The sequence below is a fragment of the Volvox carteri genome, assembly GCF_000143455.1.
Source record: "Volvox carteri f. nagariensis unplaced genomic scaffold VOLCAscaffold_3, whole genome shotgun sequence".
NCBI classification, from domain to species: domain Eukaryota; kingdom Viridiplantae; phylum Chlorophyta; class Chlorophyceae; order Chlamydomonadales; family Volvocaceae; genus Volvox; species Volvox carteri.
In genome coordinates this window covers 1,879,133-1,892,576 of record NW_003307546.1, presented here as the reverse complement: position 1 = coordinate 1,892,576, position 13,444 = coordinate 1,879,133, and the positions used below count along the sequence as shown (strand labels likewise).

The 13,444-nt window shown below is 55.2% G+C and overlaps 1 protein-coding gene across 1 annotated transcript in view; it reads left to right on the top strand.

Moving 5' to 3' along the window:
* Window positions 1-900, top strand: part of VOLCADRAFT_86741 (uncharacterized protein) — a gene marked incomplete at both ends in the record, with an annotated part of 9,230 nt that extends 8,330 nt beyond the window's left edge. Inside the window, one exon of the mRNA XM_002946567.1 lies at window positions 518-900. Within this exon, the coding sequence (XP_002946613.1) occupies window positions 518-900 (383 nt within the window). The remainder of the gene's footprint in view (window positions 1-517) is intronic.
* Between the last annotated feature and the right edge of the window lie 12,544 nt (window positions 901-13,444).

Genomic DNA, 13,444 nt, shown 5'->3' with positions numbered 1-13,444 from the left:
CAGGCTGAGGAGCATACCCTTCATATTCTATAGCTCGCACTGTAGGGAAAACCTGGCAGGCGTGTGGACGGGTGTGTGTGCCTGGGCCCTGATTGGGTTCACGGCTGTGGAGCCATGTTGGTGGCTGAGGACCCACCGCCGCAGCCCCAAACAGGCAGCATGCGAGATTTGTCTTTCAAGGGGAGGGTGTTGCCGCAATGCTGAGGTGGTGGCCCATCCATCCCGGGCAAAGGCTCACGTGCAGATAGGGGATGCTCCTCAACCTACCTACATGACTTTCCCCCTAAATCTTATTTTCTCTCGGTTTGTGCAGTGCGCGTTTAAGATAGGGCCTCGCTGTAGAAACGTACGGCCTACGACTGGCGTAATGCAGATTTTTGAGGTCGATATTAAATACGGAGAACTGCTGCTGGTAATGCAGTTCTTTGTTAGTGTAAAAAAGCTTTTTGAAGACGCATCCTGACGTGGCCCCGTCGCACTACCCCCGGTGGTGCTGTTGGCGGTGCTGGTAATGCAGATTATACAGAACAAGGTGCAGAGCCCGGCACCTCAGACGTCGCAGCGAAAGGCGCCACCGCCACAGCGGCCGCCGTCCCTGCAACGGCCACCACCACCACCACCGGCACCGCAATTGTCCCCGTCCCCATCGCCGTTGCCGTCCCCGTCCCCATCGCCGTCGCCGTCCCCATCCCCATCGCCGTCGCCGTCGCCGGCCCCATCCCCATCGCCGTCGCCGTCGGCATCCCCTTCGCCGTTACCGTCCTCATCCCCATCGCCGTCGCTGCCGCCATCGCCATCGCCGCCGGCATCGCAACCGAGTCGATCGCCCACGAAACGACAACCGCCACCACCCCCAAGGCAGCCGCCGGCGGCGCCGGTCCCCCGGCGGCAAAGCCCTAGCCCAAGTAGAGGCGGTTGGAGCGGCCGCAGATCGTTGCATGCGGGGTAGCTAAACCAACAGGTGTGTGTGTCTGCCGGCCATCTCCACCTCCAAAGCATGTTTTTCAATTCCCAAGGTTATTCTCATTATCGTGGGCTGGTGACGCGTCCGCGAGGTGCTAGGATCGGCAGCAATACAAGCGACAAAAACCGCAGCCGCTGCAGCAGCGGCGTTTAAGCATTCTGTCTGTCGTGAATGCAAATTCCAAGCGACTCCAAGCGTTTGGTGCGAGGGAATGCGTCGCTCGTGCAGCAACAGCAGTCCGAGTGAGGTGTGTATTGATTCGCGATCCGATTTCATCTGTCGGGGAGCGCGACCCGGAGTGGGTCGCATTTGGCCCGCCACCGCTCCTGCATATTTGGGTGACCCTCGGAGGCTCTTGACTAACGGTTTCTTCTACGACCTTCTTCCTATGCAGAGTGAGATCGTGCGGATTTAACTGGGGAGATGGACTCGGTGCTTTGGCGGTTTCGGAGCATTTGAAGCGTTAATCCCTTAGTGCGTAAGCCGTGCGGCAGGAGATGGGTGGAGAATGTTAAAAGTCTTTCGAGTTGTGGTTTTTAGTTTATGAGGCAAAGATGTTCTGGCGTGCAGAGTTGCCCTGGCTATGCATTACCTGCGAGCTGCTGACAGACATGGCCGTCCTTCGTTCGTTTATTACTTTATCGCGTGTGCTGGCGGTGAGTACAGCTGTCCTGTGGTTGACATATTTTGTATCCGCATCGTAGGGGGCACTCAAGGGCCCTTACGACTGCGAGGTCAAATGGGCTGCGCGCGAAGGGCAATACGGCAGGGAAAACTGTTTGGTTATATCTGTTTAGTCATACCTGCCTTCTTTCATTGTCGGAGCCTATTTTTGACTCCCTTGTCTTGGTGGGCATCCTAACATCCTATCAATAGAACTTGGGCGTTTAGAGGAACGGCTGGGGTGTTACACTATGTGCGGCTTTCTGTTACTATCAGCCGACGCGAGCGCAGCAGTATCGGGCGCGAAATTTAGTTACAGGACTGTTATTAACTCTAATTAATAGTTGTTGATTTCCTACAGCCTTCATTTGCCTTTCCTAAGCTCATTCATGGTAACAAGCCGGCTACGGAAAGTCCCGGCTCTGACTGCATCCTGAACGTCGCACGTTGGACCCTATGAAGGAAGTTGCTTTGTTAAATTGCACGAGAGGTATTTTCACCACCGCTTATTGCTTTTTCTGATCGCTCCTGATGGTTGCGGGTGGGAGTTCGTTTCGTTGGGCCCCGGCTTTTGAAGGCACTCGAGCGAGTCGCATTTATTCGAGGACTCGGGTTTCAATGTACAATTGTGCTTGTGTCCAATCGCCGCCGCTGCGTTTGGAGGTGCAGGGCTATGTCTTCGTACGGCTCGCAACCTGGCTTTCGCTAACAACCGTGTCTTCGCGGGTCTTTGGCGGCCCTGCAGCGAAGCGCGTCACCTTGCGTCCCGTCTGGGAGGCAAAGTGCAGTTGCGCGCACAATTAATTGGAGGCCTTCTAGCCGGCTGGGGCCTGCATGCATATGCAATCCACAACCTGGCACTGATCTGGACTGAGCATAAATCTCTGCTTTGGCAGCAAAGGCCTCCAAGAAACATGCGTCACATCGCTTGGTGTCACCATGACACGCCCAGAGCATACCGAACATCAATTGGCAACTCCTGTGGCTTTCAGAGTATGCTTGTTCTGGGGAGTCCTTCGTAGTCCCTGTCGTACATGTGTATTTGTGTGTTCATGACAGGATAGAGCTAGCCAGTGGCTGCGTGGCCTGAAACTCTTGCGTGTCATTTGTGCTCAATCTCTTAAGCTCGTTGGCTGGGCGAAAGCGCCCCAGGGGTGGGTACTTCATTGCCCAGGATTGCCCGCCGCCTTCGTTCCCGCATCCCTGCATGCCTGTGGTCGACAAAAAGACAGCAAAAATCATGGTTTTAGTATATTATCCAAACAAACATTCAAATCAATACTTAGTAGTAGGTTTATTAGATAAGCAGGCTGCAATTGATTTAACAATAATTATGCGTGATTTTTTTAAGCGGCCGGTTATTCCTGAAGAAAATATAACCTTCTTTTGCTTTCATTTTGCTAGTATAATAATTCATTCCACGGCAAAACTGTCTGCTGAGTAATAACGCAGACGTCCACCTTTTCCGCAACGCCAATCGCGCCCAATTCACTCCCAGTGCATGTCTTAACAACCAAATCATTATGGCTAATGCAGTACGGATGAACCTGTAAGTTCACTCAACAATGTCCCTCAACAAGCACTCTGCCCGCCATTTCACGTCGCTGGCAATCGTTCGGAGGCCGTTAACGTATGGCAGTGCGTTATGCGATCTGTAAGGCCTTGAGTTTCAGCTTTAACTGTGTTCGAATTTGTTGTTTAGGTTCGCGCGGCAGCTGGCTTGCCAGGTTGCGGTATCCTTCGAGGTGTCGAATCCTCGGGGGAGAGTGCCTGTGCCATGGAACTTCCATGTCCTCCGACATGGCAGGGATCAAAAGCTTTACAAAGTCTCCTCATCGTTGCATGATTCAATGTCGCACGTTTTGTTTGGTCTTCAGTGTTCCGTGAAGCCAGAGCATCGCGTTTCGTCAGGGGGTACGTGGTGCATGGTTGTACACATGCAAGCTGCCAAAGCATACATCGATTGCTGATGCGTTTTCGTCTGTGCTATTGGCCGATAGAAGCAAATATAACTTACTAGGGATCGCGCGCGAAGGGCTTGCAAGTTTGCGAGCTTCATGACGTGGACGACGAAAGCCATGTTCTTCATGGGCTGCCGGCGTGTATCCCATGCAGGCTTTCTGTCGGGTGGATCAGGTTATAAGGGATGTGGCAGTTGCAGATGACCAGCTGAAGTTGGCGAACCGTACGTTAGGGTAATACTGTTTCTTGTGCGTTTCATGATTCTGCCTTTTTCGCACAGCCTTCGGCCTCCTGGCCCTTGAGGGTCCCCTCAGGGCTCGTATGGGCCCCCAGGCTACACCTTTTGGGGAGTAAGACGAAACTCCAGGAGGTGTAACATAGAGAGACACACACACAGACAGACACACAGACAGACACACAGAGAGACACACAGACAAACACACAGACAGACAGACAGACAGACACACAGACAGACACACAGACAGACACACAGACAGACACACAGACAGACACACAGACAGACAGACACACAGACACACACACAGACACACAGACACACACAGACACACACACTCCGCAAGCCAGCGACAGCCCCGAGGGCCAAGGGGGGGCACAAGGCAGCAGAGCTCGCAGCAAAGCTCCTTGCCTCATCCCCTGGCCAGGTGCCTTGGCCAGTGGCAGGCGGGAGAGGTTACGTGGCTGGGGGCTCATGGTGTTTTGGGGCGCAGGGTAACTTTCAGGCAGCTAATCCTTGAGGCGTCTTTGCTGGTGCAGGACCTGCAGGTAGTTTGGCGCGTGGTGGAGCCCTTTGGCGTGCTTTCCCTGCCGGGGTGCGCAGGTCTGGGCAGTGAACTGGTCATGACCCCCTGAGCGGGACTGCTGCTTTAGACCTGCTTCGTGGGTGGGAGTGCTGCACAGCCCTCCTCCCTTGCCCTGCCGTGTGCTCTCGCCTTGCTGCTGGCTGCGGTGAAGTTCCTTCGGGGTCCGGCCTTTCCTGACCTGGGAAGTCCCCTGATCAGGTGTCTAGTTTAGGCAGGCGGGTTTCTGTGTCTTGCCTTGTGTTGACTGGGGAACGGGGCTTTCAGCCCCGGGTGCGCAGCACCTCAGTGGTCCTGCGCTTGTGTTTACTCGCCCTTCTGCCCCCGCAAGGGGGAGACTGTTTGTACGGTTAGGTGCCCCTGGCCAGCGTCAGGCCCGGATCGGAACAAATACACACACACGCACACACATAGACACACGCGCGCAATCCGCGTTCATTTGCCTAAATAGATGTCAACGATTCATCCGGTGCAGTGTCCTTTGTAGATACAACGATCATCGGAAAAACGGGTCGTTGCTGCTTGCAAGGATGAAGACCGCACCAGGCCGCAGTCAACTGCAAGGGTTGAGGCTGCATCAGGCCGCCTGCAGCTGCTCGTAGATGGATGTTTCACTGTCTGTATTAATTTGATGGAAATGAATGGGGCTGCCGACTGCGTACCATTCAGTTCAGAGGACTCGTGCGTGACGACAAAGTGAAGGCAGCAAAAGGCAGTCTCGAGTTCCCCGCAACACCCTGCAATGCAGCCCCAACCAAACGTGCTAGTTCCGCGAACGGAGAAATTGCAATTCAGCGGTCGAACCCTCTCAAGCCAACGGTGCGGCTGCTCTGCTTCTTGGAACGCGCCAAGCCGGTGCCAAGCGGCCACGGCGTAGGTAAATTATCATAATGGGGCCAAATACGATTCTCAAAATAGCCGCGTTGTCATAGGCGTTAGCTCCCATACAGCCAAGAGGAGTCTGAGAACTGTTGCATGCTTTCAACGATGATCTCCTCTCCAACGCAGTACACATAGTGTTCCAGCTCCTACTTACATTCCTACCTACTTCAATGAAATCCTTACTTGAAATTGTAGTTTGCAGCGTCCATAATAAAGATGTCGTCATTATTTGCGGGACTGAAAGAGAAAATCGCTGATAAACTCGCTGAATACAAAGGTTCTACAGCCCCTCAAGACCCAAATGAGAAACATGTCGTAGAACTTGTAGAAGCTGCAACAAGCGGCGAACTTATCGCACCGGACTGGAACTTGAACCTCAGTGTCGTCGATTTCATCAATGGCGATGTGCATCAAAATAGTGGTCGTGCTCTGAAGGCGATTAAGCGCTGTATTGCCAAGCCAAATACAAAAGTTCAGCTACTATCATTGACGGTGAGGGTGTGTCGACATTTGATACCTCCCTATTCAAGCTTGGAGTTGTGACCGCCCCTGATTTACCGCAGCTTCTGGAAGCATGCGTCAAGAACTGTGCCGTGGAGTTCCATGCGCAACTAGCTACCTCGGAGCTGTGGTCCGATGTCGTCAAAATTGCCGAAGACACCAGCATCACTCGGGTATGCCTTTGCGTTCATGTAACATACCGATTTTCGTCCAGGGTAAAATGTTGCATGTTGGGGCCCACCGCATTACCTCGCGATGGCCCTTTGCGCAGGTTGCTGTAGAGGTGCGGGACAAGGTGCTTGGCATGGTGGAGGACTTTTCGCGTTATCTACAGCCCAAACAATTTCAAGCGACATATGAGGGCCTTCTGGTACGTAGCAGCGTGGAACCGGGGACCAATCCTTGGGGAAGCGGGAGCCTACAACCCTGAATTCCTGCCCCTGTGCTTTGTACGTTTGATTCCCAAGTACATGCAACCTCGCATCATGGCCACCTGCGTACTCTCTTAGCTCACATGTTCGTACCGGGTGTTACACAGCCACCTGCGGACATATACACAACCACCTGCAAGTAGTCGGCCTTGTGCACTTAGACCAATTAGACCATCCACCATACCAACGGATAATTACGCCCATGTTTATAACCTTGCACAACCTAGCTGCCTACTATCAACATTTTTGCACAAACCAACACTGACTGTGACCGTCAGGATCGTGGAGTGGATTTTCCTATCCGTGCGCCCGACGATTCGGTGCCATTCATCACGCCGCCAGCTTCGGCAGCAGCGGCAGTGGCCGGCCCGCCGGCAGTGAATGCTGCTACAGCAGCAGCGGGCGAGCTTCCCGCTAGAAACGGCCCAGTGGGGAATGCAGAGGCGGCGGCGGCAGCAGCGGACCCGCTGGCGGGCTTGGACGAGCAAGACAGAGCAGCCATTCAGGCCGCGTTGGCGGATTTGGAGGCGGAGGCGGAGGCGGGTGAGTTGGCGGGACAAGGACAACATCTTCGTAAGCTTAGACTCCCCCGTGGCTTCACCTGGCCCGGTGAAAAATGCTGTTTCACATATATGCAGCTCGCAACGAGTAAACGTTTGTAGGGATAGTTGAGCTTGAGAAGAACCTAAATTGCAGTCAGGGTCCAGTTGGGAGAGGAGGGTGAGAGGATTGATGAAAGTCGCGACTTTGGCTCGCTCTATTCCTTGGTTTCGGATTGAGCGCGAGTCCCATCCAGGACAATGCATACCAAGGGCGCACTGGTGGCCAAGTTTGCGTACGTAAGGATATCTGTGTACAGACTAGCTCGTTGTGATCGCCGGCGTAGCTATGTCATCACACCCTCAGGAGAGCTGCCAAAGAGTTAAAATAACGTTCAGGGCGAGAGACCGCTGACCGACGGGATATCCCCAAGGAAATCCCAGTTGGCCTGCCTGTGTCAATTGGATTGGTCGATCGGATATACGCGCTGCATCAACGCTGGTGTACAGTCGGTACGGTCTGATTTGGGTCACGTGCGCACCGGTACCGACCATAATACCGTTGTACCTAATACCGTTGTACCATAATACCGTTGTTACCTAATCCTCCGTTGCTTACTGGCGTGTATACCTTACTCGCGCTGCAGAACGCATTGCCGCGGAGGCGGATGCTGCAGAGTGGCGACAGCAACGGCAGCAGCATCACCAAGCAATGCAGCTCACGCAGCAGCAGCAGGCCGCAGCAGAGGCAGGGGCAGCGCTGGGTCTTCTGGCAGCGGTACAGAGCGTCGAGGCAGTGGCCGCCGCGCAGGGTGCCGCTGGAGCGGCAACAGCAACTGCAACTGCAACAGCCATCGCGGGGACGACGTCCGGCGGCGCTGTTGCGGCTGTAACCACGGCGGACGGCGTCAGCGCTGGTATATCAGTTCCGCAGGGCGTGTCGCTTCTGCACGTGCAAGAGCCGTTGCAGCAGCAGCAGCATCCGCCCGGCGACCAGGCGAGCTCAGGATTCGACGCTGTCAACACTCTATCGCAGCGACAGCAGCAGCAGCAACAACAACAACAACCACCCTCCGATGGGTTGCAGGAATTGAACGAAGCGGCAACGGAGAGGGTTGCGAACCTGTTGGAGGTGAGGAACAGGGCACAACAGGGCACAATTTGCCTTTGGATGATGGTGGGCGGTTTATCTCAGGCACAGGCGCTCAGGGCGCGAACTGCACACACTGTTCACGTATCGTGCCGCGTCGCGTCGCCATGTACGTGCCTGCCTTTGCAAAGGGCGTTGGATTTATTGTGTGCAACTGCCCTCCCATTCATTTAGATTTGCGATCGTGTACCTATGAATGAATGCACCCAAGTTGCACCAGGATGGTTGGTCACATGTGAGTGGATATGAGGCAAGACGCGCATGTGATTGGTAATGCGGCGTTGAGAGAGAGAGAGAGAGAGAGAGAGAGAGAGAGAGAGTGTGTGTATGTGTGTGTGTGTGTGAAAAGGACTTGGTGGTCCCAAGGCAGGTTTGGTTTGGCAGCGGTCCTGGTAGCGACACCAGCGGCATTAGCCGCCGACGGGGTACTCCAAATGATTGAAGGGGAGGTAGCTTTGTATGACGTCGTGACGGGCCGTGGTCGCAGCAGCCGTGGTCTATCCTCTGAATGCCAATGGTCGCTGGTGGACTATGGCTGGCTAATGATGTGTGGTCCTGGTCACTGATAGGCTGAGTGGAAAGGCATCATGGTAGGCCCTAAAAAGTCAACTCAAGAAAAGGGCACTCAAGGATTTGAACCAGAGACCGTGCACATACATGCTGTGTGTGTACGTGTGCATGTGCACATGCATGTGTGTGCTTTGGCGGGGCCGCACCTTGCAGACTGCCAACACCACCACCATGCTGCTGAGCGAGATGCTTGCGTCAGTGCCGGATTCGGAGCCTCTGGCCGTACGGGAGCCGTACGTGGCGGAGGTGGCTGACACATGCGTACGGCTGCGGAGCCGCCTGGAGAGGCTCCTGGAGACGCTGGCCGACGAGGTGCGGTGGATAGGGATCCGGATGTGTGTACTGGTGGGCGCATGACCGCGGACGGGGACGACCCCTTGGAAATTCCGCTGTTTGTCTTGTTCCAGTGCTTTTGGTTGTCGGTGTTAGGAATGGCCTGCTGGTTACCTGCGGCCATCCATAGGCATAGTGCATAAAATGTATACAAGTTACAAGTGCCGCACGAATGCGGGGGGGTGTCTGTGAAAGCCTGACGGGGCCATGGACTATATATATATATATATATATATATATTGAAAGTTGATTACACCGTACGACCGACGGCGGTTTGGGTCCTGCCAACTAGACCCCTCCTCATCCAGACATCCAACATCCGTAGAGACAGATCAGCCATCACCACCATTTCAGCATGCGAAGCTCAGTCCGTCAACTAGAACTCATCTCCACACCTCAGCAGCGTTAGGAAACCTAAACCTCCCGAACAACGTCGGGGGTCTGACCTATATAAATACCTATCACGTTTCTGCGCTGACTTGGAGCCATCTGTCCTTGTCTTATTTCTGCGCCAATCCACGTCCATGACCGCGTCCGCTCTGCAGCCTGTGGTCTGTCACGTTGCACTGCACTGCACTGCGCTCCGCACCTTCTCCATTGCATTTCCCCAGCACTGCGCTTTTGCTCTGCCCGGGTGCTCTGTTTTAATATCGGCTCGCCTGTACGTCCCTGCTATGTTTTCCGTCCTGCTGCTGCTCTTTGCTGGGCCCCTGCCTCCCCGGGGATCAGGTGCTGTTGGCCTCAGCCCTAAACCAACACGAGGAGCTCAGCCGCGTGTTGCAGAGGTATGATGAGCTGCTGGAGGCAGCGGAGGCCGTGGCGCCTACCGTGCCACGTAATGCGGCGGCTGTGGCGCTGTCGCACGCTGCTGCGAGCCGAGGTCTGTTAGCGGCTGCCGCTGGACACGCGCCCGGCGGGCAGCGGCAGCAGCAGCTGTCACAGTCGTCGGATCCGCCGCCGCCGCAGCAGCACGGCTGGGGCTCAGCAACAGCTGCTGCAGAGGCAGGGGCGGGTTCCGCCGGGGTGCCGGCTGGGCAGAAGGTCGCGGCGGGTGGGTCTTGGGCTTCGAGGGATCGGATTAGGTGTTGGGGGATGGGGTTGCGTCTTGTGGGCTGTGGCTGGAGTAACGTCAGACAGTGGTGGCTGGTGATGTCGTTGTTTATAAGCGTTTGGTGGCGCCTCGGGAAGTGGCGAGAAGGGCGAAACCCGGTTGAGTGTTTGCGAGAAGTTCCCTAGGGAAAGAACAAAAAGATTAACTTGTATTACAAAAACAGCTCAACAGCTCGCCGGAGTGGAGATGGCGGTGGAGGCGGAATATTATTCCTTTTGGGGTATGTCCTCCCGATAGGTACAGTCCACATGAGCAAAGAACGAGCCCTGGCCCCACACGTGTCGCTACCTTACTTGGCAGCAAAATTCGAATATCTTTTGCCCTTGGCAGCAGATCCGTGAAAAAAATCAATTTGCGTGTGTCCATGCATGCAAGGACTTTTGGAAATCCTCTCCGACGTCCTCATCATGGTCCTCCCCTCGTTTCGTTGTTTTTACTTGACTTTCCATTAAATTGTATATGTAATTATATTAATATATAAAAAATGTATATTTATATACAATATATGATTATAATTTCCATTATACATATATTTAACTTCCCCCTTTCACTTCGTCCCTCGCAGTTGCCGCGGCCCTCAAGGAGCGGTTCGCAGGTGCAATAGACAAGCTCATGGCAGCCGCCGCAGCGACGCGAGCGTCCGGCGCTCAGCTGCAAGGCGCTGCAGGCCCGGCCGACGCTGCCGGTTTCGGCGCCGCGTCGGGTCTGACCGTCAACGACGCCTCCATTCCGCTGCTCGGCGTGGGTGGGGCCTTTACCATTGTAGAGGACGAGGAGGACGAGGCAGAGGACGGCATATCCCTGGTTACTAAGCGTGCACCACAGCCGCAGATGTTGGCGGCTGGACAGGCCGCGCCGCCGCTGCAGCAGCTCTTGAATACGGCTACTGCTCCGGTCCCCGCTCCGCCTCCACCGCCGCCCGCACCGCCCGTTGAAGCCGGACCCGATCTGATCAATTTCGATGACGACGTTCCGTCTCCGCCGCCGCCGCCACAGCCCGCGGCAGCGTCGCCGACGTCGTTGCTGTCCACACAGCAGCAGCAGCAGCAGGAGGTCACTGCTGGTACGGAAACTAAAGGAGGTGAGAAGGGGCAGATCATGGTCGGTTGCGTTGCAAATGTCTGGTGCATGACGGTGCCGTCATGCAGAGTGTTTCCGGTCGCGGCGTTGGAGACCTAATCCTTTTTTTCTCTTCTCCGGAGCGGACAGCACGTCTGAAACGTTTGCCTTTTGCCGAGGTCTCTAACCTTTACCGCCCACCTGACGTTGACCTCTTCATGATTAACTCACTTCCCCGCCCGCTGCCTTACAAAAGCAAACTAACTATTACCTGGTACAACTACCTGATCCATCTGAACGCAGTAACCGGCGGCTTGGACGAGCTGCTTGCCGGCCTCACCATCCACACGCAATCAGCGGCCGTCCCTGACGTCGCGGCCGCGTCGGCCCAGTCGCCGCCGCCGCCTCCAGCAGCCTCCGTCTCCACTACCACTACCACCACCACCGCCGGCGGCGGTGGCTCAGACCGCCGCGTGAGCCAGGGCGGTCCCACCGGGGACCAGCTGGTGGATGCGCTGGACCTGCTCGTGTCGCAAGCTAGCGCCGCCGCGTCACCCGAGGTCGGGACACCGCTGGCCAGGGGTCCATGATGTATTACCTGATTCGGAATTGAATGTCGTTGTCGCGTCGGCAGGTGGTGATTCTATGTGTTGTGTGCGAATGTCTTAGTTGGTAGGTATGCGGCTGGCTTGGTTGGTGGATACCGTACTCTGTTTGGCGGGGCGGTGGTGAGCGTGTTCGTAAACCTGTTCGCTTGCAGTGAGGCGTCCTGTAAAGATTGTGTAGGTAGAAATCGATCCGGCCTAGGGATTTTAGATTTGTTACTCGGGCAGTAATGCTTGGACCTCCTGCGTGTTGTCGTAGGTGTGCCGTATAAATGTTGTCGTAGCGCGTCGTATTTGCACGGTGGCGTATCTCCGCAGGATGCATGTGGCTGTATGACTTGCGGCACACGTTTCGGTGGCCTTTTTTAGTGCGCGGAAACTCCAGCGAGAAATCCCGCCTTGAGGAGGAAGGGGCCTTGAGTGGCTTGCCCACCGCCGCCTCCCACGAATCGGTCTCAGTGATTTCTGCCATGCATGTACATGTGCACATGGAATTGGACAGAGTAAAGGCAAGAGGAAAGCATGAAGGATAGCAGGGAGATAGCAAGGGCAAGAGGAAAGCAGGAGATATGGGCGGCCAAAGCGCTGCGGAGGGTGCCAAGGTTTGCGGTTTCAAATCAAACGCAGACATGGGCAGCCCTACACACATGTAAGATCAGCCTCCTTCGATGAGGTGCAGGAGGCCCGTGTCTGTGCCATTCTCAACTGTATCAATCTCGGTGCGGGCTCCCAAGTCGGGGCGGCGTGGCGTGATTCCGAACCGGTGCATGCTAGACGGTCTATGGCCGACACTATGAATGGTCCGTTCACTCTTGAAGAGGTTGAGGCGGCTTTGTCGTCCCTGTCTAATGGGCGTTCCCCGGGTCTGGGTATGGTTCCGGCCGAGTGCTACAAGTATGCCAAGCGAATCCCTCGTGAAGGTGACGAGGACAGGGTGTCTGTCAATGTTATTGCCCCTGCGATTCGAGACCTTTTCCAGCACATTTGGGATACAGGGGATGTGCCTGACCAGTTTTGCGTGGCGTCTCTCAGTCCGTTATTTAAGAAAGGCGACCCCAGGGTCAAGGACAACTACAGGGGTCTAGCTGTGGGATGCGCCATTGCCAAATGCTATGCCACGGTTCTCGACAGGCGGCTGGCAGCTTTCGGGGATAAAGATGGTGTCCGGTGCCGTTTTCAGGCTGGGTCCCGTCAAAAGCGCAGCACAGCTCATCAGTTGTTCGTTGTTCGTCATCTTAAAAGTCGTTATGAGCGGCCCGGCAGCAATCAGGCCCTGTATGCGTGTCAGGTGGATTTTGAGAAAGCCTTTGATAGAGTGCCCCGGGCAAGCCTGTGGCAGCGTCTTGAGGAGAGGGGTGTGCATGGACCCATGTTGACGGCCCTTAAAGCCAGCTACGAACGTGTTCTCCAACGGGTCAAGGTTAACGGTCGCCTAGGGTCCATCTTTGCCTCTCTGCAGGGCGTGAAGCAGGGGTGTCCCATGAGTCCCAATTTGTTCGGGTTCTTCATTGAGGTTATTGCCGACTACCTTGAAGCGAGGGATGGTATGGACGAATGGTTCAACACACGTGCACACGAATGTCCTGTCATTAATGATCGTCGGTTACCTCTGTTGTTCTATGCAGACGACCTTACTTTGTTCGCGACCTCGTTGGCACGCCTCCAGTTCTCGCTTAAGCTGCTTATTGAGTTCTGTGCTGCTTTTGGTATGCGCTGCAACGTTCGGAAATGTGAGGCCCTTGTTGTGGCTGCTTCCGTTGATGTCGTTAAGAGGGCGTTTGAGGGGGTGAGGCTCATGCTTCCTCTCCGTACTGATGGGTCGCTTTGGCACCCACCCATGGTTGGTAGTTACTGTC